The sequence below is a fragment of the Tripterygium wilfordii genome, chromosome 10 (genome assembly GCF_013401445.1).
Source record: "Tripterygium wilfordii isolate XIE 37 chromosome 10, ASM1340144v1, whole genome shotgun sequence".
In the NCBI taxonomy this organism is placed as follows: domain Eukaryota; kingdom Viridiplantae; phylum Streptophyta; class Magnoliopsida; order Celastrales; family Celastraceae; genus Tripterygium; species Tripterygium wilfordii.
In genome coordinates this window covers 10771107-10796265 of record NC_052241.1, presented here as the reverse complement: position 1 = coordinate 10796265, position 25159 = coordinate 10771107, and the positions used below count along the sequence as shown (strand labels likewise).

Here is a 25159-nt window from a genome sequence, read left to right as displayed (position 1 = left end):
GATCCTTAAGAGCTTCCTGCACATTACTTGGAATAGATATAGTGGATAATTGACACACAAATGATGCATATGACGGGGATAACCTATGAAGAGACACATGATTAGCAATAGGGTATTTAACACTTGAAGTTGGATCAGGTTCATATTGCTGTTTAGGAATTCCTCGGTTTGAACGAGGAGGCAATTTATAACTTGAATGACTTGACTCAGGTAGGGAATCAGAGTTAGATTGTTCAAGTACCTGTGTAGGGTTTTCAGGACTGGATTGATTGACTGGCAATGGTACTATAGGAGAAGTTGTATTTAGGACACTATCTGGATTCGTAGGTGGTTGTTCTGGCATTGTTGTAGGATTGGCATGGTCGGGGTCAATCTCCTCTTGAATTTGATTTTCTGGTCCTTGCTCTTCGTCCCTCATGGTTTGACCTACTTGAAGTTGTTCTTCCACAGGATTAGTTGACCCATCAATATTACCATCGGGACACTGTGTAGGGTGGACAACTTGGTTTTGAGTATCTTCTGCAAAGATAGAGTTCTCCCCCTGCAGAGGATGCTCAGAAGTGTTCCTTGAGTAATAAAATTCACTTTCATTGAAAGTAACATCAGATGTAACATATAAGGTTTGTGTAGGTGGATGGAAACACTTGTAGCCTTTTTGAGTGGTAGCATAGCCTACAAAGACACAACGTAATGCACATGGGTCCAGTTTGCTACGTTGGTGAGTATGTAACTGAATGTAAGCAACACACCCGAAAATCCGTGGTTCAAGGTTTGGTGTAGGTGGCACTGTGAGAAGGTTGGTCAATGTTTGAAATGGAGTTTGATATTGGAGAGTACTGGATGGTGTCCGATTGATGAGGTAAGCTGCAGAACAAAGAGCCTCCCCCCAAAATTTATGGGGCATATAAGCCTCGAATAAAGATGCACGAGTAACTTCTAGGAGATGGCGGTTCTTTCGTTCTGCTACACCATTCTGCTGTGGCGTATAAGCACATTTGGTTTGGTGAACAATCCCTTGTTGGTTAAAAAACAAAGAAAGATCATTGTTGACATACTCTCTGCCATTATCTGACCGTAGTGTTATGATCTTCCTGTCAAGCTGTGTAGCAACATACTGATGAAATTGTTTGAATTTTGCAGTAACTTCGCTTTTCTGTTTCATGGGAAATACCCATGTCATCCTGGTGTAGTCATCTATAAAAGTCACAAACCACTTAAAGCCACTAATAGTGAGAACTCTTGATGGTCCCCAAACATCCGAATGGACAACCATGAAAGGTATAGAACTTTTATTTAATCTCAATGGGTAAGAAACACGATGACTTTTGGCGAAAATGCAAGTTTCACAATGAAAGTCTGATAAATCAAATTGAGAAAATAAATCTGGAAATAGAAGTTTTAGGTAACCAAAGGAAGCATGTCCTAGTCGCTTGTGCCATAACCAAATCTGCTTTATTCTGTCTGACTCTGTACCTCTTACATGATGCACACGACTCAATCTGCTACTGCAATCATCTGATAGGTCCAAATAATACAACTTTCCCTTCCTAGTACCACATCCAATCACGGCCCTGGTGAGTAGATCCTGAAAAAGACAATAAGATGGCCAAAAACACACAGTGCAATTAAGGGAATCAATAATCTGAGGAACAGATAACAAATTATAGTCTAGGGAAGGGACAACCAAGATGTGATCTAGGTTTAATGAAGGCGTAAGAGAGAGGGACCCTTCTTCCAAAACTTGGGAAGTGGTTCCATTTGCACTAGTAACATGAGTTTGAGATGATGATTTTGTGGAGTGTAATCCAATTGAGCTAGATGTCATATGGTCAGTAGCACCAGTGTCAATAATCCATGATCTATTATAAGTAAGTGAAGAAGTACCTGAGGTCGCCAAAGCCTTGGATTCAGATGTACCTGATAGAAGTTCAGAGTCTTTCTCCTGGGATGGTCCAGCAGAGACGAATGAAGCCCGACTTGGTTCCTTCTTTCGGCCTTTATGAACCCATCCTTCTGGATAACCAATAATCTCGTAACATCCTTTAATTGTGTGATTTTCAAGACCACATTTTGCACACTTCATTGGAGTTCTGTTACGAGTAGCACCTGAATTCTGAGAGCGAGATTGCTTATACCTTGTGGTAGCCAAGGCTACGGTTTCAGATGTGGAATCTGCTTCAGACATAGTGCCTTGACGATTACTCTCTCTTTTAATATGTGCATATACTGCCCCGAGTTCAGGTTTAGGCTCCATCCTTAAAATTTCTCCTCGGATTTGATCAAAATTATTGTCCAAACCTGCAAGAAAAATATAAACTCGAAGACGGTCAATCTCCTTGCGTCTTATTTCCATATCTTCTGGGTGTTGCATGTTGCTGGGGCTTAACTGATCAAGTTCCTGAAATATCTCTGTGAGATCACTATAGTATGTTGCAACTGATCTACCATTCTGTTTCATCATAAATGATTGTCGATGTAGATCATAAATCTTTGCCTCGTCAGAACCATCAGAGTATGTTTTCTTGATGGCATCCCATACTTGCTTGGCTGTATCATAACGAATGAATCGTTTCATCTGACTGGGGTGCATGGCATCAACTAGCCAACTCTTAATTTGACAATCTGATGCACGCCACTTGTTGTATGCTGGATCTGTAGCTGCAGGTTGGATAGTATCACCGGTTAGGTGACCATGTTTTTCTCGTCCAGCAATTTTCATCTCCATGACTTGGTGCCATAGAGAATAGTTATTTTCATCTAACTTTATGCCAGTTGAGAAGTTGGAATTGTCTCCTTGTATGGTGACAATCTGAGGGATTGAATTTGATTTGGGAGAGACATCTTCACTTGTCATGATGATGACTCAAGAATGAGAAGATAATGAGTTTCAACAGACTGTGTTTGGTGATGAATGAATGAGTAGGGTTTGATTAAGAGACGGCCAGTATCGACTCCTCTGATACCATCTCAAAGTTGGAAGAGTGGAATAATCTTATTATCATCTCAATATGTCGTGATAGACTAATTATATACAGAGAATAATGAAATATTTTACAGAGTGATTTTAGGAACTAACCATTGACTTTTTTCTACAATTAGACTCCTATAATCTTGCTGAATCTTTGAATTGACTTCTTGCTTGATATTATACAGCTATGATCTTCTTGCTTGATATTATTGACTTCTTGCTTGATATTATACAGCTGTGATTTGACAGTTCAGAACTTGAATGGTAAGAAATTCACACCCAAAGAGCCAATTATATTGTACATTTTAGGGTTTCGGTTCTTGTGAATATATCTGATTTTCCTTACGGGTTTGTTCTCCATGGACCCAGCAACTGAGTCTTGGCCCAAGTCAGTAAGTCACCAAGCCCATGAAAAGACTTAGTTAATTGTTTAAAGGTGGGTTTGTCTTTATAAAGAAGGAAGAATCCTCAAATCTTTCCGATGTGGGATAACACTCATTTGCACTTGTAAGTAGAGTTATGTCAGATCCAACGAGCGAAATAGATGTCATGTCTAACTAGACCAAACTGCTATGATATTATGTCAAAAATCCATACACAAACAACCAATTATATTGTCCGGTTTGAGATTTTGGTTTTTGTGTATACATTGGATTACCCTCACAAGTTTGTTACTCATGGGACAAACAACTGAGCCTTATCCCAAGTCACTAGACTTATGAAAAGGTCTAGTTAATTGTTTAAAGATGAACTTGTCCTTAATCCTTATAAAGAAGTAACAATCCTCACATCTTTCCAATGTGAGATCTTGAACATGAATTTTGTCAAAGCAATTAATCAACAATTGTATCCTTCAATCAAATGGTCCTAATGTTCTATATTGGTACTATCCCGGGGACGGTTTGGATGACATATGTGTTACCAAACACCAATGAATTATCTTATACAAACTTAACTATCATGGTAAGATATTGTTCGTTTCTCAAATCCAAATCAAAGTTCAACTCATCAGAGGGCTTCCGCGTCTTACTAGGTTGCCTTAAAATATACCCCAACAAGTTGCCTTAAAATATACACACTAAATATAAAATTTGCAAGAAAAAGACTAATGATTTACACGTGGACAGAGGAATTTGTTGGTCCAGCCGTCCAGCAACGAATGAGGACCGTCCTTGGCCACCGCCCAACCACCCCTGCTTGGGCCCTTTTACATAAAAGTGTGACACCCAGCATGTCCATGTCATATTGGCACAGGTCATCGAAGATTCTCAATTTTCTGTAATTACATGATCACCCTTACATTTTATTTTATTTATTAGCCGCAACTTTCATAAATAACCGGATTTAATAAAACCCCCGCGAACTAACGGCTACTTGCGCGATTTACTGGTGAAAAATCCGTTTGATTTATGCGGGCGTTAAATCAGGCGCCTTTTTATTTTATTTTATTTCCCCTTAAATGAGAATTCATTGATATTGTGCTTGAATCATGCAATATGGGTATTTCAATCTAACCATGTAGGGAAACACACACCAAACCTTTAGTATTGCCCACTATATTTCAAATTTCAAACAAATTGACATTTTTTTTTCTTCAACCTATATTAAAATGAAAAACCTAATATCACCATACTATGAAGATTGTTAAGACATAAATAAAATGTCGTACATCGCTTGGAGAGAACCAAATTATGTGGTTTATAAAGAAGGGCTCACTTCCAACCACTTAAAAAACTATTTTAAAGGACAAAATCGTGTGGGTCTTGAATTTAGAGTGAATAATATATTTGCATAATTTATTGGACTTTTTGGATGTCCTTAGAGATAGAGTACCACAAGGACCCTAATACGAATAGTTCGCTTGTGAGTCTTGCGCAACTGAACTCACAACTGCGGAAGGGTATTAAGATATAATGTGTCTCACATCGTTTGGAGGGTATCAAGCGATGTGATTATAACCATGAGTCCACTTCTAATGACTTGAAGGTGGTTCTTTTAAAGGACAAAACTGTGTACAAGTTTTGGGTCTAACATCTGTCAACTCGCTCTTCTATTTCTCACTACTTGCTACTTCCCGTCTTTCTCAAATTCTTCAAAACAAATCATCGGTGGCATTTTGGTAATTAAACTTAATAATTATAGTACAAATAAATTCTTATGAATCTCATGTGGTAAAAATGAAGTATTTTATACCTATCACGTGTTTTACACCTAACCAAAGTTTGGTGCACAATGTCTAAAAAATCCCACAATTACCTCCCTTTGATTAGGCTACATTTTGACAAAATGTAGCAAGTAGTCTATGGTCAAATATGGCAACACAATGAATCTGCAACTTCAAAATCATCCACCAATACGTCATTAATTATCTGTCTAATTAAATAAAATTATTCATATTTCATAATCTGTTGGTCCATATTTATGGAGTAAGGAAGACCCAAGAGAGAACAGTTAGTTGAAAAAAATACTTCAAATCCTCACCAACACCAAAGGGTTAGTTGGTCTTTTTCGACTTTTAATATTTATTCCTGTTTTATATAATTTCACAAAAGAAAAGAAAGAAAAAAGAGCTCTCATTGCAGCTTTGACAGTTCTCTCCAGCCCGCAACAGAGAGAGAGAGAGCGCATAAAGGAAAAGCAATAGGCAAGACAGAGAGAGAGAGAGTGACGGAAGAGAGATCTAACAAGCATGGGTTGACCCGTAGATAATTCAGAGAGATGAAAGAAATGATAAATGTTTTTTTTTTCCCCCGGAAAATAAAACCAAGTTTGACGATTACTCTTTCTGGTGAGCGAGCTCCTTTGATCACCCTAGCAATTCGTTGTTTTATGCATATTTTGTTCGAAATCCGGAGAAAGAAAAAGCACTTTACTTTGTGGTAGTTTAATGGATTCATAGTCTTGTTCATGATCGTTTCTTGTGTGTTTAGTTTCGGTTACTAGTTGCTTAAATTTTCTACTGTATTTTTCGAAACTGCTTGCAACTTCCGTGTTTTACTTTGAATTTGTCGTTGCTCAGTTAGTTTTGAGTAGTTATGGCGATTTCTCCATGCTTTACGCGTGATCATGGATTTGTGCTTTAAGATATGTGTCTATTTGTGACTGACTACTTGAACCTTCTTGGTTTTTCTTTTGATTTGCTTGTCAGCTTGTCTCTTTATCTGACTGTTTGGGGCTGTGTTTGATTTGTTGTGCCTTTGATCAGGTTATCTATTAATCATTCTTGGGTTGAAGACGGGAGTGTTCTTCCTGTTTGAAAATTTGGATTGTTTTTACTGATCAGGTAGGTTGCAGACTTCTTTTATCTTCTCATCTCATTTGGTGAATCTGATATCCTCTAATTATTGGTTCAGATGGAGATTAAATCATTATACTTTATGGGCTAATTCTAAGGTGTTGTTCCTTTGATCGGGTTATCACCAATTTATGCAAAGTTCAAAGACCGAGTGACTTTGCTGTGTGAAATTTCTGTCTAGTTCCATTCATCAGGTAGTCTGCGTAGGGCTTTTGTTCATTTTAATGGTATTCTATGGAACCTGATCGCGTCCATATATTGATTTTTTAATTGGAGACTGAATCATCATGTTTTCTTCATCGATGTTGGTAATTACTTGCAGGGAGGGAGGGATATAAAGCTCTATATTGGTCATCGACATTGAATTTACTGGTTCACCGCCATTCATATCTGGGTTCGGGGTGGATCCATTACCTTGGTTTTATACTTGGGAATCGCTGTTTCTTTTTGATTATTGAAGGTGTTGGGTACGTTCTTCCTCAAGTCATGGCAGCTGTGTCAAAAGGAAATTCTAAGCGCATGTACTCTTGGTGGTGGGACAGCCATATGAGCCCAAAAAATTCAAAATGGCTTCAAGAAAATCTTACAGGTATTAAGTTTTTTTTAGGATTATCTTGCAGGTTATTATTCTATATAGTAAAGCAGAATAATCTTGGAGATTGTACTGGTTAATTCATTTTCATTAATTTGAAAGGTGTTTTGGGAATATTGTGTCCTTTTGTTATGTTTCAGTTGCGCTAATAGGATTTATGTGAAAGAGGCATGTGTATTATGTAGCTGCATCTATGGCACCAAATGGGCGCCATACTTGTACATGGGTGAAAGTAAGATGAGGAATCAAATTCATCAATTACTGTATATCCATTCACATAAGTTCCCATTATATGGAAAGAAGAGAGTATATAACCATTTATACCTTACAGTCCTCGTAGGTGACTATTCTCCTTGGAAAACTCTTTTCGCTTCTTTGCCTGTATACATTCCTTGATATCAATGAAGGAGTAGAGTCCACAATTCCTCTGTGGTTGCATCCAATGATCATTGCTGGATGAAAAAAAGTGGAAACAATATCCAACAAACATCAGATATATGAATGTACAAGTAAAATACTTGGGAAGTATGGTTTGAACTTTAAATAATCTTGAAGTTATGAATGTCTTCAGAATGGCTTTGAAGTGATGGTAAAATTTAGTGATGATTCTTTATTTTTGTGGAACAAGAGAGAAGACCATCAGTTTGACTCCTGAGCAGTTGGAATACTATTTTTCTTCTTTTTTTTTGTTGCTTCCTTTAGCTGATAATTGTCTTGGCTTCCGAATATTGAATAGATTAATAAACCACAGATCCTCCTTTGTTCAAAATGGGCCACAATATTTAAGAGTTATCTTGTGCAACTTTCATTTCTCTATGTTCTTATGCTGCATTTCAATTCGTGGATGTATGCTTGCATAACTAGTTGCAACAAATATTGTGCATGAACAGATATGGACACCAAAGTCAAACAAATGATGGAGCTCATAGAAGAAGATGCTGATTCCTTCGCAAGGAGGGCGGAAATGTATTATAAAAAACGGCCGGAACTGATGAAATTAGTCGAAGAATTTTATCGAGCGTACCGTGCATTGGCTGAAAGATATGATCATGCAACTGGAGCGCTGCGGCATGCTCAACGAACGATGGCAGAAGCCTTTCCCAACCAAGTCCCCTTTGCAATGGGTGATGATTCCCCTGCCGGTTTTGCTAATGAGAATGATCCTCATACACCTGATATGCCACCCATATCACATGCATCGTTTGACCTTGATGAGTTGCAAAAGGATGCTCCGGGACTTTCTCCTTTTCGTGCTTTTAATTTGAATGGAGCTTTTACTGAAGAATCTGATTCTGAAAGTGGCAGAAAAGGTTTGAAACAGCTTAATGATATTTTTGGGTCTGGAGAAGCAGTTAGCAGTGCAAAGTTTTCAGAGCGACGGGCAAGAAAAGGCCTGAACTTTCAGGATGCTGAGGAGAAAGAACGAAGTTCGCAAAACAATGGGATCAATGATCTCAAAGCTCGGGTCCCATCTGAGTCCGAGAGAGTTAGAAAAGCTGAGATGGAACTCCTAGCTTTAAAGAATGCCCTGATTAAGTTAGAAGCTGAGAAGGAAGCTAGCCAACACCAGTACCAACAGACTTTGGAGAGGTGGTCTAATTTAGAGTTAGAATTCTCTCGGGCTAAAGAGGATTCCATAGAACTTAATGAACGGGCAAGCAAAGCTGAAGAAGAGGCTCAAACTTTGAAGGAAGTCCTTACTAAATTAGAGGCTGAAAGGGAAGCTAGCCTTTATCAATACCAGCAGTGTTTGAGCAAAATATCAAATCTCGAGCATAATTTCTCTGATGCGCAAAGAGATGCCGGAGAGCTTAATGAACGTGCTGGTAGAGCTGAGATGGAAGCTGAAGCCGTAAAGCAAAAATTGTTTGAGGTAGAAGCTGAAAAAGATGCAGCTCTTGTTCAGTACAACAAATGTTTGGAGATGATATCTAATCTAGAGGACAAATTACTGCTGGCTGAGGAGGAGGCCAGGATGATTAATGATCGAGCAGCTAAAGCAGAACATGAAATTGAAACCTTGAAGCAGGAACTTTCCAAATTGACTGAGGAGAAAGAAGCTGCTGTTCTTCAGTACCAGCAGTGCTTGGAGAGAATTTCTTATCTGGAGCAAGAACTTGCATGTGCCCAGGAAGAGGCACAGAGGCTTCATAGCGAGATAGATATTGGGGGTGTAAAGTTAAAGGGGGCTGAAGAAAGATGTCTTCTGTTGGAGAACTCAAATCAGACTATGCACTCTGAGTTGGAGTCTATGGAGCAGAAAGCTGCATCTCAGAGTGAAGATCTTACAGAAAAGCAGAAAGAGTTGGGGAGACTTTGGTCTTGTCTACAAGAAGAGCACTTGCGATTTGTGGAGGCTGAAACAGCATTTCAAACACTGCAGCATTTGCACTCTCAGTCTCAAGAAGAACTGATATCTCTGGCTGGAGAACTTCAGAATAGGGCTCAAGTCTTGAAAGAGATGGAGGCTCTTAATCAGGGTTTGCAGGATGAAGTCCAAATGGTTAAGGAAGAGAATAAGGACCTGAATGCTCTCAATTTATCTTCAGCTGCATCGATTGAAGATTTGCGGGATGAGATTTCAAGCTTAAGGGAAACGATAAGGAAACTTGAAGCAGAGGCTGAACTCCGTGTGAACCAAAGAAATGCTCTTCAGCAAGAGATTTACTGTCTGAAAGAGGAGCTGAATGACCTTAACAAGAAACACCGGGATATGACACAGCAGGTGGAATCAGTTGGCTTCCATCCAGCGTGGTTTGGGTCCTCTGTGAAGAAGTTGCAGGACGAGAACATACATCTGAAAGAAATCGGTGAGAGAGGCAGAAGTGAAAAAGTTGCTCTTCTGGAAAAGTTGGAAATCATGGAGAAACTTCTTGATAAAAATGCACTACTAGAGATTTCTCTCTCAGATTTGAATGTTGAGTTAGAAGCGCTTAGAAAGAAGGTGAACGCATTAGAAGAATCTTGTGAAGCTCTCCTGGAAGAGAAATCCACTCTCACCTCTGAGAAGGCCATGTTGTTATCTCAGCTGCAAATTGCAAATGAGAATTTAGAGAAACTTTTGGAGAAGAACAAGATTCTGGAGAATTCCCTCTTTGATACAAACGCTGAACTTGAAGAATTGAGGATAAATTTGAAAAACTTAGAAAATTCGTGCCTGTTACTTAATGATGAGAAATCTTTGCTGACTGCTGAGAAGGGTAATTTAAGTTCACAATTGGATGAAACTCTGAAAAGATTAGAAGATTTAGAGAAAAATAACATGGAGTTGGAAGAGACATACTCAGCCCTGGAGAAAGAGAGGGAATGCATGCTTCTTACGCTAAAAGAGCTACAGGTTTCCTTAGATGTTGAAAAGCAAGAACATGCTAATGATGTCCATGTGAGTAAATCTTGCCTTGCTAATATGGCTTCACAGATCTGTTTACTGCAAGAGGAAGGTCAGTGCATGAAGAAAGAATATGATGCAGAAGTAGACATGTCCATTAATGCTCAGATTGAGATCTTCATCTTGCAGAAATATTTGCAAGATACAAAAGAACAAAATCTATCCCTGTTAAGGAAGTGCGAGAAACTCTTGGAAGCATCTAAGCTGTCAGAGAAACTGATTTCTGTACTGAACCATGAAAACATCTGCCAAAACATGGAGGCGCAGTCTTTAAATGATCAAGTCAAAATTCTGAGGAGGGAGCTCCATGGTGCATTGAGAGCTCCTGAAGTTGGCGTAGATCATTTGTGTGAAGATATTATTGAGCTCGATCAAACACTTTATAACATTGTAGTTAGCAGTATCCAAGAAAGACAAAATTGTCTGTATATGATGCAGGATGAGAATCAGCAATTGGTTATTCAGAATATTGTTCTTGTGACATTGTTGGGTCAACTGCAACTAGAGGCGGCTATTCTTGCCACAGAAAAGAACAAGCTTGACCAGGACTTCAGAATCTGTTCTGAGAAGTTGTCAGTGTTGCGTAATGAGACACAGAAACTTAAGGAGATGAATGAACAATTGGGATCGAAGACATTGGAGGGGAACCTGAGAGAGAAAGCTTTGAAGCTGCAACTACAGGATCGACAAGCTCAGTTGTTAGAGTTGCAAAAGGCTCACCTACTTTTGCAGGAAGAGAATCAGAAGATGCTTGATAATAAAAGGTTATTAATGAAAGAAGTCTTAAACCTGGGAGGAGAAAAACATGATCTAGAACAGGAAAATTTTGACATCTGTGCTGAAACGGTATCTCAAAGCCTGCTTTCTCTCATTTTGACAGACATTGTTTCTGAAAAATCTGAGCAAATTACAGATCTCATTGACAGTCTGTATGAACTTCGTGTCGTCAATAATGTCCAGGAGGAGAAAATCAGCATCATGGCTGGGAAGTTAGATGATGTAAAAGTGGAAAAACTGCATCTTAATGAATCATTGGAAAAGTCAGCGAATGAGCTGCTTTCAGTTAGATCTGTTAATGAGCAGTTAAATCATGAGATTGCATGTGGAAAAGATCTGTTATGCATGAAGGAAACTGAGATTTTGGAAGTAGAACATATGCTAACATCACTCCGACATGAGAAAACAGAGGTGCATAAAACTTTCAAGGATCTGAAGTGTAAATATGATGAGATCGAGTTGTTACACAAAGATCAAGAGAAGCAGATCAGTGAAGTATCTGGAGAACGAGACTCTCAGGGTAAAGAAATTGGTTATCTTCATCAAGAAAATCAGAAACTGGATGCTGAGCTTTGGAAATTGCATAAGATAATTGAAGACAACAAATGTAGAGAGGAAATGCGGCAAAATGAGGTTGAACTGTGGGAGTCTCAGGCTGCTGTATATTTTGGCGAACTGCAGATCTCTGCTGTACTTGAAGTTTTGTTTGAAGGGAAGAATATTGAGTTGATAAAAGCAATTCAGAGCCTTGAAGATCTATATGATTCCAGAGATATGGAGATTGACCAGTTGAAAGAAACAGTTAGCACCATGGAATCAGAAAATGAGGGACTAAAAGCTCAGTTAGCTTCATATTACCCGGTGGTCATTTCCTTGAGGGACGATGTAACTTCATTGGAGAATCACACTCTGTCCCGTACCAAACTTCATGAAGCTGTCAATGAAGAGGCAAAGGTAATGTCTTTCATCTCTTAATAGTTCATTCTCTTATTCGAATGTAGCATTATAAGATTAGTGTGCATGAACTCTGGTTGCTTAGCTGACCTTACTATCATTATGCCTTTGCAATGTTACTTGGTTCAACTCTATTTGTGACTTTTTCTCGTATGTGGGACTCTCTATCTTCTTGGGTAGATAATAGATCGTCTTTCATTTTGATAGTGAGTAGTTTTTATAATAATAAGTCAAGTCAAGAATAATTTGCTAATAGCATTATCCATGCATAATGATTTGGAAGAATGGCGAACTTAGATTTTGTCTGTCGTAAACTGTATCAGCTCTCATAACTTGGTTCAAACCTGCACTTTATTTATGTGGGTTATTGCATTCAACAAAACTTGGAGGCTTTTTACAACCAGTGCCTTGTCCTATACTTCTTAGCTTCTTGAATCTTGACCCCAAAGACTGTGATGTCATTTCTCCTCTTTCCAAAGTGTGAACTGATTCATGTCTGGGTTCCGTTCAGCTAATGTCTGTGCCACCTTCTGATGTGGCAACTGTGTTTCCAGTTGTTTCAAAATTTCTCCCAGATTGTTGTGAAATTAGCTTAGGATGTCATCTGACACTTGTTTTTATATTCCATTTATTTCCAGGATGCTGAACAGGTGAGTTATCTGCAAGCTGAAAGCAGCCAGCAAGTCAATGAAGATCAAGTTGCCGTAGTTCTGGATGGATTTTATGAGTTGCAGAAACTGCAAATGAAGCTTAAAGCTGTTGAAAAAGCAGTGGTGGAAAAGGAGAGGCTGGCATTGCTGGAGAACTCAACTATCAATTCTAAACTTGAGGCCTCGATCAAGGAGATAGGAGAGTTAAAATCAGGTAGTAGCTTGTGTCAGGAAGCTGTTCAAGCAAATGAGTCTGTTAATCTAAAGCCTGGAGAGGAGGAGCTCAGGGAGGGGATCAGTAAAGATCTCAGGCTAAGAAAACCGACCAATGAAATCTCTGAGGAGGGGGATGCTATGATGACTAAAGACATAATGCTTGATCAGATATCTGATGGTTCATCCTATGGATTTAGCAAAAGAGAAGCTGTTGAGGCCGATGATCAGATGCTTGATGTATGGGAAACCATTGATCAGGAGGGGAACATGGACCTGAAAGTTGGAAAGGCCAGGAACGTGAACACTCCTGCTGCTGACTATCGAAGGACGGAAACAATCAAGAAACACAGAAGTAAACATGCGGCTACAGAGTCGTTGGTTGAAAAGGAGTTGGGCATGGATAAAGAGATGTCCAAGAGATTAACCGACCATGTTGAAGGAGGAAGCAAGATAAAGATTCTTGAAAGACTTGATTCTGATTCGCAGAAGTTGACAAACCTTCAGATAACTGTGCAAGATTTGAAGAGAAAGGTGGAGATAACTGAGAAGAGCAAAAAGGCCAAGGGTATTGAATTTGACACTGTGAAAGAGCAGCTTGAAGAAGCAGACGAGGCCATCGTGAAATTGTTTGACGACAACCACAAAATATTGAAGAACGTTGAAGGTTCTTCATCGTCTTTTGATGAAAAATCTGCATTGGAACCAGATCAGAGTGGAAGTTTCAGGAGGAGGGGTGTTGCAGAGCAAGCTAAAAGGGCGTCAGAGAAAATTGGGCGGTTGCAGTTGGAGGTGCAGAAGTTGCAGTTTCTATTGCTGAAACTTGATGATCAAAATGAGAGCAGAAGGAAAATCAAAATTACTGACAGCAGAACAAGAGTTCTCTTGCGGGACTATCTCTATGGCGGCGGCAGATCTAACCCCAGGAAAAAGAAAGCACCATTTTGTTCATGTGTGCAACCGTCAACCAAGTCAGATTGAAGCAGTTACGTTTCCTCATGATCGGTCCAGAGTTCAGATTAAATTCACGAAACACATTGGCTGCTCTATCTATACTTTTTTCTTCCTTGGCATTTTCATAGACCTGCATTTTTATTTCATCAACATTGTAGAGCATATTATTTTTCACATAAGAGATGCCGTTGTACATGCCCGGCTTCTTGTAATCAAGAAGGAGCTGCTCTCTTAGAGCATATTGAAGCCTCATCTATATATTTTTCTTTCTTTTCTTCTGTCTTTTCAGAATTAGCTTCATAATAAGGCTGAAGCAGCAAGGCTATCACTTTTATGAGGAGTAACGAGCCATGGAAGAAGAGGGTAACCAACCCCTCCAACTATATAGTCTCTAATATCAATTCCTACTCCTAAATTTCTTATGCTCCCATTTAGGCGCTCACCGGCCTCACACTGTCTGTAAAGTCCAGAACACTTCAGGAGTCTTGAAACTGTCATAGTCCCAGGCCAACCAGTCATGATATCAAGAAGGTAATTGACATGGTTCTCGTCAATGCAAAAGGAATTGCCAGTAAGTTTGTTCAAATTTGTTTAGTATTTTAGGCCTTTCAAAATTTTTGATATGTTTTGATTGAGTAGTGTACGCTTATTGCATGCGATTCTATGGAATCGGTAAGAAAAAGCATTCTGTAGCGTCTTGAAGGATATGCTCATTTATCAAATTAAAAATTTAAGAATTGTTAGAAAGCAAAACTTTGTTCAAACCGTTGGATGAACAAAATACTTGATTAATGAATTACGACCAGCGCTAACCCCTCCGGCATCTAGAGCACCATTTCTCCACACTCTGCCCTTCTAATCCTTTTACTATTCATGGTTTTCAGATACAATTAAGGGTGTATCTAACATACAGAAGCCTATCTATGTGTTTGTGTAAAGTACTCTGTAGTTTGGGTTGTTTGTTTGAAATTCTTTTCAATGGGTGACAACCAATGAATTTCACTAATGCATTTGATAGATAAATACTGAAAATGTTTCCAGTCATACTCATAAACAAATTACATTATTATAATGGAGTTCCAATGCCTTTTCTTGGCTCAATCTTGCAAATACTTGGTATTACATTTACTCAGTATGCATCTATAACCAATCTGACATATTTTGAAGTGTCAACTGATGTCAAGGATGACCATGTCGGGTTTGTAGCTTCTTCAACATTCTCTGTTGGTACTTGTTCTATATTAAAAGTAGGCTCGGGAGGCAATTCTAAATTTTCCACATGTCCTTCTAGCATTTGGATTGCCTTTCTCATTGAGGGACGATCACAAGGCCTTATTTGTATGCACCATAATCCTACTACCGTCATCTTCTTAATCATATTCTCCTCCTCCTCTGTGGCATGCTCAACTTCTGTAATCTTGCCTTGAACCATTTCATGGTAAACCCACAAGGGAAAGTACATCTGACTTGAATTATTGTCAATTGCTGCGTTGGGCTTCTTCCTTTTCCCTAACATTTCCAATAATAGCATCCCAAAACTATACACATCAGCTTTGTATGAAACACCTCCAATTCTTTTGTAGATGAGCTCTGGGGCTATGTATCCGATTGTTCCTCTTGCCGCGGTGACAGAGACAATGCTATCATCTGTTGAGTACAATTTAGCAAGGCCAAAATCTGATATCTTTGGAACAAAATTTTCATCAAGAAGGATGTTGTGAGGTTTAATATCAAAGTGTAGGATCTGCATGTCACAACCTCGATGCAGATATTCGATCCCTCGTGCAATCCCGAGAGAAATTTCGTACATTTTCTTCCAACTTAAGGAGATATGCCCCTCTCGAGATAAAATGTACTTGTCAAGAGAGCCATTGGGCATGAAATCATATACAAGAGCACGTTTTGTTCCCTCGGAGCAAAAGCCAATGAGACTCACCACATTAACATGGTGAATCCTCCCAATGGTTGCAACTTCATTAATAAAGTCTTGTCCATTACCTTTTGCTTTGTCCAACATTTTGAATGCTACTAGTCTGCCACTTCTGAGTTTTCCTTTGAAGACAGAGCCATAGCCTCCTTCCCCCAATTTGTCCTGGAATTGTCCGCTCATCTTCCTAATTTGTGAGTAAGAGTATCTTATTGGCATAAAATTATTTTGACTTTGGAGGAATTCTTCAAGAGTGTCATCCATTGATAAATGCTTCTTGCGCCACCTAGAAACCACAAGCGCCGAAAGACATAGAAACCCAAATAATGTTCTCGTTACAAGAACTGATGCTGCAATGAAAAACAGCTATGGCAATCAATGACAAAAAATTGCAAGACTAAGGAATGCCGGTGCTTCTTCTGGGGCGAAAGGGGAAGTAGCATATTAAAATTGCATGAAATTACTTCATTCTATTGAGGTCTTAAAACATGTTTTTTCCTCCTCGCCAAACTAAAACTTCGGTTTTTAAGAACTTCAAGAATAAGAACTTACGGAGAACCTTGTGCTCTAATGTCGGGCGGACGATGTATATGGCTGTGAGCAAGATGAAGAGGAAAAACACCCAAAATCAATAAACTAGGCAGATATTCTGGTAAAAAAATTGACAGTGATGGAATTGGGAGGATTCTTACCTTCCGGAAGCCACATGTTTAAAATTTTTTTGAAGTTGCCTGTAAAAGTCTGTCATTTTTATATGTGTGTAAGCATAACTAATTTACTAGTAATAGTTTAGCATGTCAAAGAGGAGAGAAGAATCAATATATCCACTGAAAATGTACTCACATCGCAAGCCACACTTAAATGGGCAGTATGCTCCGCTTCTGCAGCTTTGGATAATGGTGTTGTTCTCTAGACGACATAGACCTTCTCCTTTACAAGTAGGCACAGCACATGGAATTTGATGCCAAGAAATCTCAGTACCATAAACAAGCTTCTTATGGATATCCATGTAAGATAAGTTATTGTTGTGTTCTAAACTTATGTATGTGTAGTAATCAATGTGTCTGTAGAAATTAATGGCACACGAGACCTTCAACTCTGTATACTTAAAATTACCAACCACAACATAATGATATCTTCTTGTGTTGTTGGTTGAATTGGCTTGGATTACACAGGAAGAAGCATCCACATAAGTGCTAGATTTCACTGGACTTTCACAGCTTACATAAAACAGATCGTAGTATAATGGAGGAAAGTCATACAGCGGAAACAGGCAATATTCACCAAATCGTCCATATGCCTTTGTGTAAAGGGATTTCAAAGAATTGATAGGTCTGGAGGAGCAATCACCATCCTCGATGCCACCATCGGCAATCCGGATTGTGGCGTTGTTGTAGTTGATTTCCTTCACCAAGTATCTTTGAGAATCGAAACCGAGTATAGTTTGATTGTTCTCGCAGGAGAGTTCATAGTTGGGGTCACCACAATCTGGTGAGTCTCCTTTCAATCGAAATGGGTATGAGAAGTTGAGGATATTGCCACATGAAGAAGAGGCTTGTGTACAGTTGTAAGGTATGCGTTTAACCTCATAGTCAGAGTTAAAGCCACAGGATAAATGGAAGTGGATTGCAAGAAAGGCAAAGAAGCCTGCAAGGAGAAGCTTTTCTTGAGACATTGAAATGTTTGTTTTTCATGTAAATTTTCTCTTGTTTGTGTAGAGCTATATAATTCAATTGAGAACTCAGCCTCACCATGCTCATCAGTCATCACTACTAACCATTCAAATCTTATCTTTTAGATGGCCAACTTTACTGTCTCACCGACAGACGTACCGTGGACTTAGACTTTGAATCAATCTACCCGCTAAAAATCCAGGGATCAGCCAATGGATTATAATTCCTTCAACAACTCTCTCTTCTTTTTGTTTATTGTGGTGTGCTATTTGGGCACGTGGAGTGAATGGCATGAATACCTGTTTCTCCTCCAAATGAGAGAATCTTAAATAAGAATAGGTCAGCGGATCCAACAACCATCGTGACCCAAGACACTCCGACGTTCAAATCATTGTCTTATCTCGAGCAATGAAATTTCGTATTCAAAGATTCGTCCCCTCACCTTGTATTCTCTTCTAGCTTATATAGTGTGCTTTTCTCTTCCGGATTCTGGTAATCTCCCTTGATCTAGGGAGCTGATTGCACGTTTTACTCCACAAGAGTATTGTTACAAGTGGAATCAAAGTCAGGACCTCCCGATTCTATATGGTTTAGCCCCAATGAAATTCACTATTAACCTATCACCCAAGTGCTTAGTATCAAATTCCTCCCCCATAAGCCCTCCTTTAGTGTCAATTTTTATTATGAATATTGAAGCATGGATTACTAGTTTTGCCATAATCCTCATGTGCATTTCTTGGATCAGAATAGGTGAGCAATATCGCAGTCAAAGTAATTAACATATTAGTAGTATCTTAGAGGGATAAAGTTTTTTGGATTGGACCGGACTTAGGTGTCCAAAAGTTTCACAAATGGTACCAGCATGAAATTTTCCCTTTTATTTATTGTAGTCGTGTGCTATTTGGGCCGGTGGAGTAAATGGGCCTGAATACATGTTTCATTTAGCGATTGGACCAATCGGTTTGCCCAATGAGCCGCACTCATAAATTTCTTGGACAACATTTTCAAATATTTTTATGAACGTCAATAGTAATGAACAATGTCAATATCTTTTTTGTTTTTCTAATTGAGAACTTCTCCAAACAAAGTATTGCCATTTGGACATTAAATATGAGTCTAAACTCGAGTCGTCAGGCACACATAAGGTAAATTGGGCTAAAACCTAGCACGTGGCCACAAGAATATTATTTCTATTGTAATCGAAGTCAAGGCCTCCCGAATACATATGATTTGTCCCCAGCGAAATTTTCATCACTAGGCTAACAAGTGGTTAGTATCAAGATTTTCCTCGTAACTTTGGACCTAGCCCTCTTTAACTGTGTTAGAGTTCAAAATTTAGTGTCTTTTTAATCATCGATCATATGCGTTTCTTGGATCAGTATAAGTGACAGGAATAGCGCAGTTATAGTTCTCTCTAAACAATTTCATTTCATTATGAACATATTACAGTAATTGCAAAAATTACATATCAAAGCCTAGTCAAATGGGTTTGATAGATATAGTCTACATATATGTACCTATTGGCTTAGACATTTGTCGCAACCGGGGTCACGACGCGGACCGGCGTTTGAGGATGAAAAATGTTTAGAGTCGCCACCAATTGATTTAAGGTGCAATTGGACACCGTAAAGACCTGCGAACCAGACAAAAAGGTACGGGGATCGATTGAGTGTGGGGAAGGTGTTAGGCACCCCACAACTCCCATTTGAAAACGGTTACCCTAATTAATTTCATGGCTATCTTATGGATACTTGCTCTTTGCAAGGTATAATTGTTAAAGTTTGAATTATTACTTTCAACACACTTATCAACTTATGATAGTGTATTTGGAGACACACTACCAACTTTTGGTAGATTTAATTATAAACACCAACTTATGGTGTTAATGATAAAATGTCCTACCAACTTTTAGTAGGTTTAATTTTAAACACCAACTTATGGTGTTAATGATAAAATGTCCCACCAACTTTTGGTAGGTTTAATTTTAAACACCAACTTATGGTGTTAATGATAAAATGTCCTACCAATCTTTTGGTAGGTTTAATTTTAAACACCAACTTATGGTGTTAATGATAAAATGTCCCAACTTTTGATAGGTTTAATTTTAAACACCAACTTATGGTGTGAATGATAAAATGTCCTACCAACTTTTGGTAGGTTTAATTTTAGATACCAACTTATGGTTTATTTAATAAAATGCCCTACCAACTTTTGGTAAGTTTAATTTTAAATACCAACTTATGGTATAAATGATTATTTGGAAAAGTGTCATCTATCAACTTAATCTATTATTGCCAACTTATGGCAAATTCATAAATGAAATCAAATAAGGTCCATAATTCAAATAAAAGGAATCAACTTATGATTTCCTTAATTAAAATGACCTATATTCAATTTTAAACTTATATATTCATAATCCACACTTGTACAAATAATCCAAATAATAAATGTCGAAATTATACAAGTCGACATGAATAAGATAAATTACACAATATGGCGGCCAAATATCGCAATAAATCAAACAAAATCTTGAAATTGCTCAAGCCTCCATCAACTCGTCCAAATAATATCCAAGCCCGAGCCTCGTCCAACAAAACAAACATAAAGAGAGGGAAAAATAGAATACTCAAATGTAAATCAAGATTTAAATCGAGTCAAGACCACATTACGAGATTCACACATATCCAAACCAAGAAAATCAAATCCAAATATGGTCTCTCCCGCTTTTTCCAACAAGAACTAGAAGGAAAAAAAATGCAAAGAGAAGGGGCTCAACATATTAGTATCGAAAACACTCCAAAGCATCACATATGTCCAAGGTGAATGCAAGAAACACCATATCTATTCTTAGTCAACATCCGAGGATGCTAAAAATGAATCAAACATTGAAATCAAGTGTCAATAGAGTAATACTTGAGTGAAAGATAGGAGGGGTATGAAGCTTCTACCAAAAAAATCCAAAGAATCGGTTTTCCCCCTCTCTCCTTCTCTTCTTCCTCTTCCCTCTCTTCCTCTCTTCTTTTTTTTGTTTTGCTTCACCAAAAGCCAAAGCCTCCTTCCTTCTTCTCTCTCTCACGCCTCCTCTCTTCTTATTCTTTTTCTTTCCCCAATTTGTGCCACCTTTCTCTCTTTGTCTCCTTCTTTTTATTCTTTTTCTTTCCCTAATTTGTGCCACCTTTCTCTCTTTGTCTCCTTCTTTTTATTCTTTTTCTTTCCTCAATTTGTGCCACACCTTTCTCTCTTTGTTCCCCCACTTTCCTTATTTCTTGGCTTTTTCTTTTTTACTTTTCCATTCTTCTAGCAAAAACAATAAAAAGATGTGACATTTTTTAAAACAATTTTCTTATTTTTAGATATTTTCTAAGATTTGATCTTAATGGGTCAAGATTTGAGTATTTAAGGATCCAAGAAAGGGATTATGAATATCTATGGGCTTATAGGTCAAAGAAATGAGCTTTTGCATTTTTTGTGTTCTTTTTTCTATTTTTTTCTTTTTCGGATCGGACGAAATCCGGTTACTACAACATTGTTCAGTGACTTTAATGAATCATCTTTGTCTGGCTTTGATTTGCAAGTGTGAAGCATAAAGTTGCATACTGCCACAGCTTCCCCTACTGTTAGATATATCCACTCCTTCCCCAATTTCTCTATCAAGCTTGACTTGTTGAACTTCTTCATTAATTCACTTCCAGGGTTTGCCAATACAAGCTGTTAAGAAACAAAAACAAAAGGGTTTCATAATCAATTTTTTCATTACCCTTTTTAGGAAAGTAAATTGAAAATGATAAGATCGTAGTTATCTTAGTTATCTCAGCTGTTGTATGAAACACCTCCAATTCTTTTGTAGATTAACTCCGGGGCTATGTATCCGATTGTTCCTCTTGCCGCAGTGCTATCATCTGTTGAGTATAATTTAGCAAGGCCAAAATCTGATATCTTTCGAACGAAATTTTCATCGAGTAGGATGTTGTGAGGCTTAATATCAAAGTGTAGGATTTGCATGTCACAACCTCGATGCAGATATTCAATCCCTCGTGCAACCCCGAGAGAAATTTCATACATTTTCCTTTGAAGACAGAGCCATAGCCTCCTTCCCCCAATTTGTCCTGGAATCGTCCGCTCATCTTCCTAATTTGTGAGTAAGAGTACCTTATTGGCATAAAATTATTTTGACTTAGGAGGAATTCTTCAAGAGTGTCATCCATTGATAAATGCTTCTTGCGCCACTTAGAAACCACAAGCGCTGAAAGACATAGAAACCCAACTAATGTTTTCGTTACAAGAAGTGTTGCTGCATTCAAAAAACCAACTATGAAAATCAATGATAAAAATATTGCAGAACTAATGAATGCCGGTTCTTCTTCTGGAGAGAAAGGGGAAGTAGCATATTAAAATTGCATGAAATTACTTCATTCTATTTTTTTTCCTCCTCGCCAAACAAAAAATTTGGTTTTTAAGTTAAAACTGTACATGCTAAAAGAACTTGAAGAATAAGAACTTACGGAGAACCTTGTGCTCAATCAACGGGCGGACGGAGTATATGCCTGTCAGCAAGATGAAGAGGAAACGCGCCCAAAATAAATAAGCTAAGCATATATTCTGGTCAGAAAATTGATTGGTACGATTCTTACCTCCCGGACCCCGCCCATTGATAATTTTTTTGAACTTGCCTGTAAAATTCAGTCATATTTATATATAAGTATAATTGAGAAGTTAATTTACTAGTAACAGTTTAGCCTGTCAAAGAAGTGAGAGTGAAAATTTCATATATGTTCACGATGAAGAATCAATATATCAGCAGAAAATGCACTCACATAGCAAGTCTGTTGGTTTTGAGACTTAAGTCTGTCTTTGTTTTTTACTACTTATGTTTATCTTAGTCAATGGTTGACCAAGACTTGTTTACTTTCTTTTGTGTATGTGTACTGTGGGTGTATGGTAAGCTACACTAGTTTAAGGGCTAGGTTGTCTTTACCTTGTTTTACCGTGTATGCAGAAATATATTGAACTTGTACGAGAGCTTCTGTGTGTGTGTGTTGCTCTCTCTGTAAGAAATCAAAGATCGATTTTGTTCTATGCTACTGTGTTCTCCTATTCTAGTTCTGAAGCTGTGTGTGAAATACAAGCTGAAATCTTCTTGTATTCTGTGAGAGGTTCAGGTGCAGGAACTTGATCTAGGTTAAGCTGAAGCTGTGACTGAGTTGATTTCTCTGTGTTTGATTTCTTCAAAGTCACACTTATATGGTTGGCAGAATTCTTCGCTTCTGCAGCTTTGGATAATGGTGTCGTTCTCTAGACGACAAAAACCTTGTCCTCTACAAGCAGGCGCAACACATGAAATTGCAGCCCAAAAAGCTCAGTACCATAAACAAGCTTCTTATGGATGTCCATGTAAGAAAAGTTGTAGTTGCGTTCTAAAGTTATGTATGTGTAGAAATCAATGGCACACGAGACCTTCTGTTAGAGATTTTTCAAAATTATTTTGATTTTGTTTTGAAAAGACATGACTTTTTAACATACACTTTCATTTTAAAAGACATGTTTTTATTTGGTTTGGAGGTAACTCTTCATATTGTAAAGATATGTCATTTTATGGTGTCCTAAAAGAAGAGTCACCATTGTAAAGACATGATCATTCGTTGTAAGAACATGATCATTCATGTAAGGACATGATCATTCATTGTAAAGACATGTCCTATATGAAGAGTTACCACAAACTCTATAAATAGAGTTATTCTCCAACCATTTGAGCATCCAATTTTTGATCAACTTTCTCCCATTCTCTCTTCATAAAGTTTTCTATTGTTTTTCTATTGCTGCAGAAATAGAAAGACAAGTATCTTTCTTTCTCTTGATTATTCTCAAAGTACTCTGACCTTCTACTGCCATTGCACCAAGAAGAAGGTGGTCCATAGACCAAGCTTCATTGTATCCTGGAGGCGGATTTGCTGTAACCTAGTGCAACCATTTGGTGGGGGCAAATACTGTCTTAAGGAAAGCGACTACGCGCCTTGAAGCACCAGTTTGTACAAGTTTTGTTGCAATCACCACCAATCCTACCATATCTCTCCAACAATCTTAAGACAGTAAGTATGGCGAGATCATTGCAACAATTGACACAAGACTTTGTCAAGTTGGACCGCTTTGATGGAGGAAATTTTATAAGATGGCAAAAGAAGATGCACTTTCTTCTCACCACTTTGAAAGTTGCTCACGTTTTGAAGACATTACGTCCTGCCGAGCAAGAAGATGAGACCGTTGAACAAGCACGTGAGAGGGCCAAATGGGATAATGATGATTACATGTGTAAAGGACATATCCTCAATGGCTTGGCAGACTCTCTGTTCGATGTCTACCAGAACAAGGAAACTGCAAAAGAAATATGGGAGTCTCTAGAAGCAAAATATTTGGCTGAGGATGCGACAAGCAAAAAGTTTCTAGTAAGTCAATTTATGCATTTTAATATGGTAGATAACAAGTCTGTCATTGATCAATTGCATGAAATTCAACATGTTATTGACCAACTAAAACAAAAGAACATTCATATGGATGAATCTTTTGTGGTGCCTGCCATAATAGACAAATTGCCTGCTTCTTGGAAAGACTTTAAGAAAAGTCTTAAACATAAGAAGGAAGACCTTTCTCTTGAAGAATTAGGTCAACATCTTCGTTTGGAGGAAGAGGCAAGAAAATTTGAAAGCAAGGAAAATCTGAGCAAACAGAGGCCGGAGAAGGATTCCAATAAAATGAAGAAGGGTGCATGCTGGAAATGTGGCAAGCCCGGACACTTCAAAAATGAGTGTCGCTCCAAGAAAAAGAAAAACGAAGAGGCAAAGGAATCCAATTTCGCTGCTGTAATCTCCGAGGCTAATACCCTTGAAGATGTTTGTGAATGGTGGATTGACTCGGGAGCAACAAGACATGTGTGCAACAATAGAAACTCGTTCACCACATATAAACCAGTGGAAGAAGGAACTGTTCTATACATGGGAAACTCCTCATCCGCAAATGTCAAAGGCATTGGAAAAGTGGATTTGAGTTTCACTTCTGGCAAGACTGTTACGCTGAATGATGTGTACTATGTTCCTGAGATTAGAAAAAATCTTGTATCTGGAGGCTTGCTTAATAACCATGGCTTCAAGTTAGTTTTTGAGTCGGACAAATTTATCCTTACAAAGGGTGGTACTTTTGTTGGGAAGGGTTATTACTGTAATGGCATGTTCAAAATGAATATTAATAATAAAACTAATATTTATGCTTATATTGTTGACTCTCTATCCTTATGACATGCTCGTTTAGGACATGTAAATACTAGGAAAATGAATGATATGGTTAAATTATCACTAATTCCTAAGTATGAAATTGACTTAGTTGATAAATGTCGAACTTGTATGCAAACTAAGATATCTAAAACCCCTTTCCCTAAAGTTGAAAGAACAACATCTTTACTTGAATTAATTCATAGTGATGTATGTGACATGCATAGCAATCCTACTAGAGGTGGAAAGAAATATTTTGTTACTTTCATTGATGACTACTCAAAATTTTGTTATGTTTATCTTATGCATTCTAAAGATGAAGTCTTAGACAAGTTTAAAATATATAAGACTGAAGTAGAAAATCAATGCAATGCTAAGATAAAAAGGTTAAGGTCAGATAGAGGAGGTGAATATCAATTTTCTGATTTTTGTGAAAATGTTGGTATTATACATGAATTCACCGCACCTTACACACCACAACAAAATGGAGTAGCGGAAAGAAAAAATAG

General features: G+C 38.1%; 3 protein-coding genes across 6 annotated transcripts; 1 reads left to right on the top strand and 2 right to left on the bottom strand.

Annotated features, from left to right (window-relative positions):
• Nucleotides 1-5579: 5579 nt before the first annotated feature.
• LOC120008009 (protein NETWORKED 1D-like) lies at nt 5580-14069 on the top strand. 2 transcript variants are annotated; one of them, XM_038858512.1, is made up of 6 exons: nt 5580-5756; nt 6174-6251; nt 6322-6457; nt 6586-6852; nt 7746-11974; nt 12613-14069. In XM_038858512.1, exons 4-6 carry the CDS (start codon nt 6750-6752, stop codon nt 13816-13818), a joined length of 5538 nt encoding a protein of 1845 aa, XP_038714440.1. In that variant the 5' UTR covers nt 5580-5756; nt 6174-6251; nt 6322-6457; nt 6586-6749; the 3' UTR covers nt 13819-14069. The 2 variants fall into 2 exon arrangements, with proteins under 2 accessions (XP_038714440.1, XP_038714441.1); XM_038858513.1 differs by lacking the exon at nt 6322-6457.
• Nucleotides 14070-14770: 701 nt separating this feature from the next.
• LOC120008013 (LEAF RUST 10 DISEASE-RESISTANCE LOCUS RECEPTOR-LIKE PROTEIN KINASE-like 2.4) lies at nt 14771-17476 on the bottom strand. Of its 3 annotated transcripts, none has more exons than XM_038858519.1 (4): nt 16558-17476; nt 16411-16449; nt 16278-16312; nt 14771-16068 (listed from the first exon to the last, which is right to left on the bottom strand). In XM_038858519.1, exons 1-4 carry the CDS (start codon nt 17391-17393, stop codon nt 14921-14923), a joined length of 2058 nt encoding a protein of 685 aa, XP_038714447.1. In that variant the 5' UTR covers nt 17394-17476; the 3' UTR covers nt 14771-14920. The 3 variants fall into 3 exon arrangements, with proteins under 3 accessions (XP_038714447.1, XP_038714449.1, XP_038714446.1); XM_038858518.1 differs by having other exon boundaries at nt 14813-16068; nt 16271-16312; nt 16562-17475; XM_038858521.1 differs by lacking the exon at nt 16278-16312 and having other exon boundaries at nt 16562-17476.
• Nucleotides 17477-18741: 1265 nt separating this feature from the next.
• On the bottom strand, nt 18742-23454 carry LOC120007400 (protein STRUBBELIG-RECEPTOR FAMILY 2-like). Its single transcript, XM_038857591.1, has 7 exons — nt 23377-23454; nt 22699-22848; nt 22515-22614; nt 21627-21682; nt 21220-21519; nt 20930-21099; nt 18742-18805 (listed from the first exon to the last, which is right to left on the bottom strand). Exons 1-7 carry the CDS (start codon nt 23452-23454, stop codon nt 18742-18744), a joined length of 918 nt encoding a protein of 305 aa, XP_038713519.1.
• Nucleotides 23455-25159: the final 1705 nt, after the last annotated feature.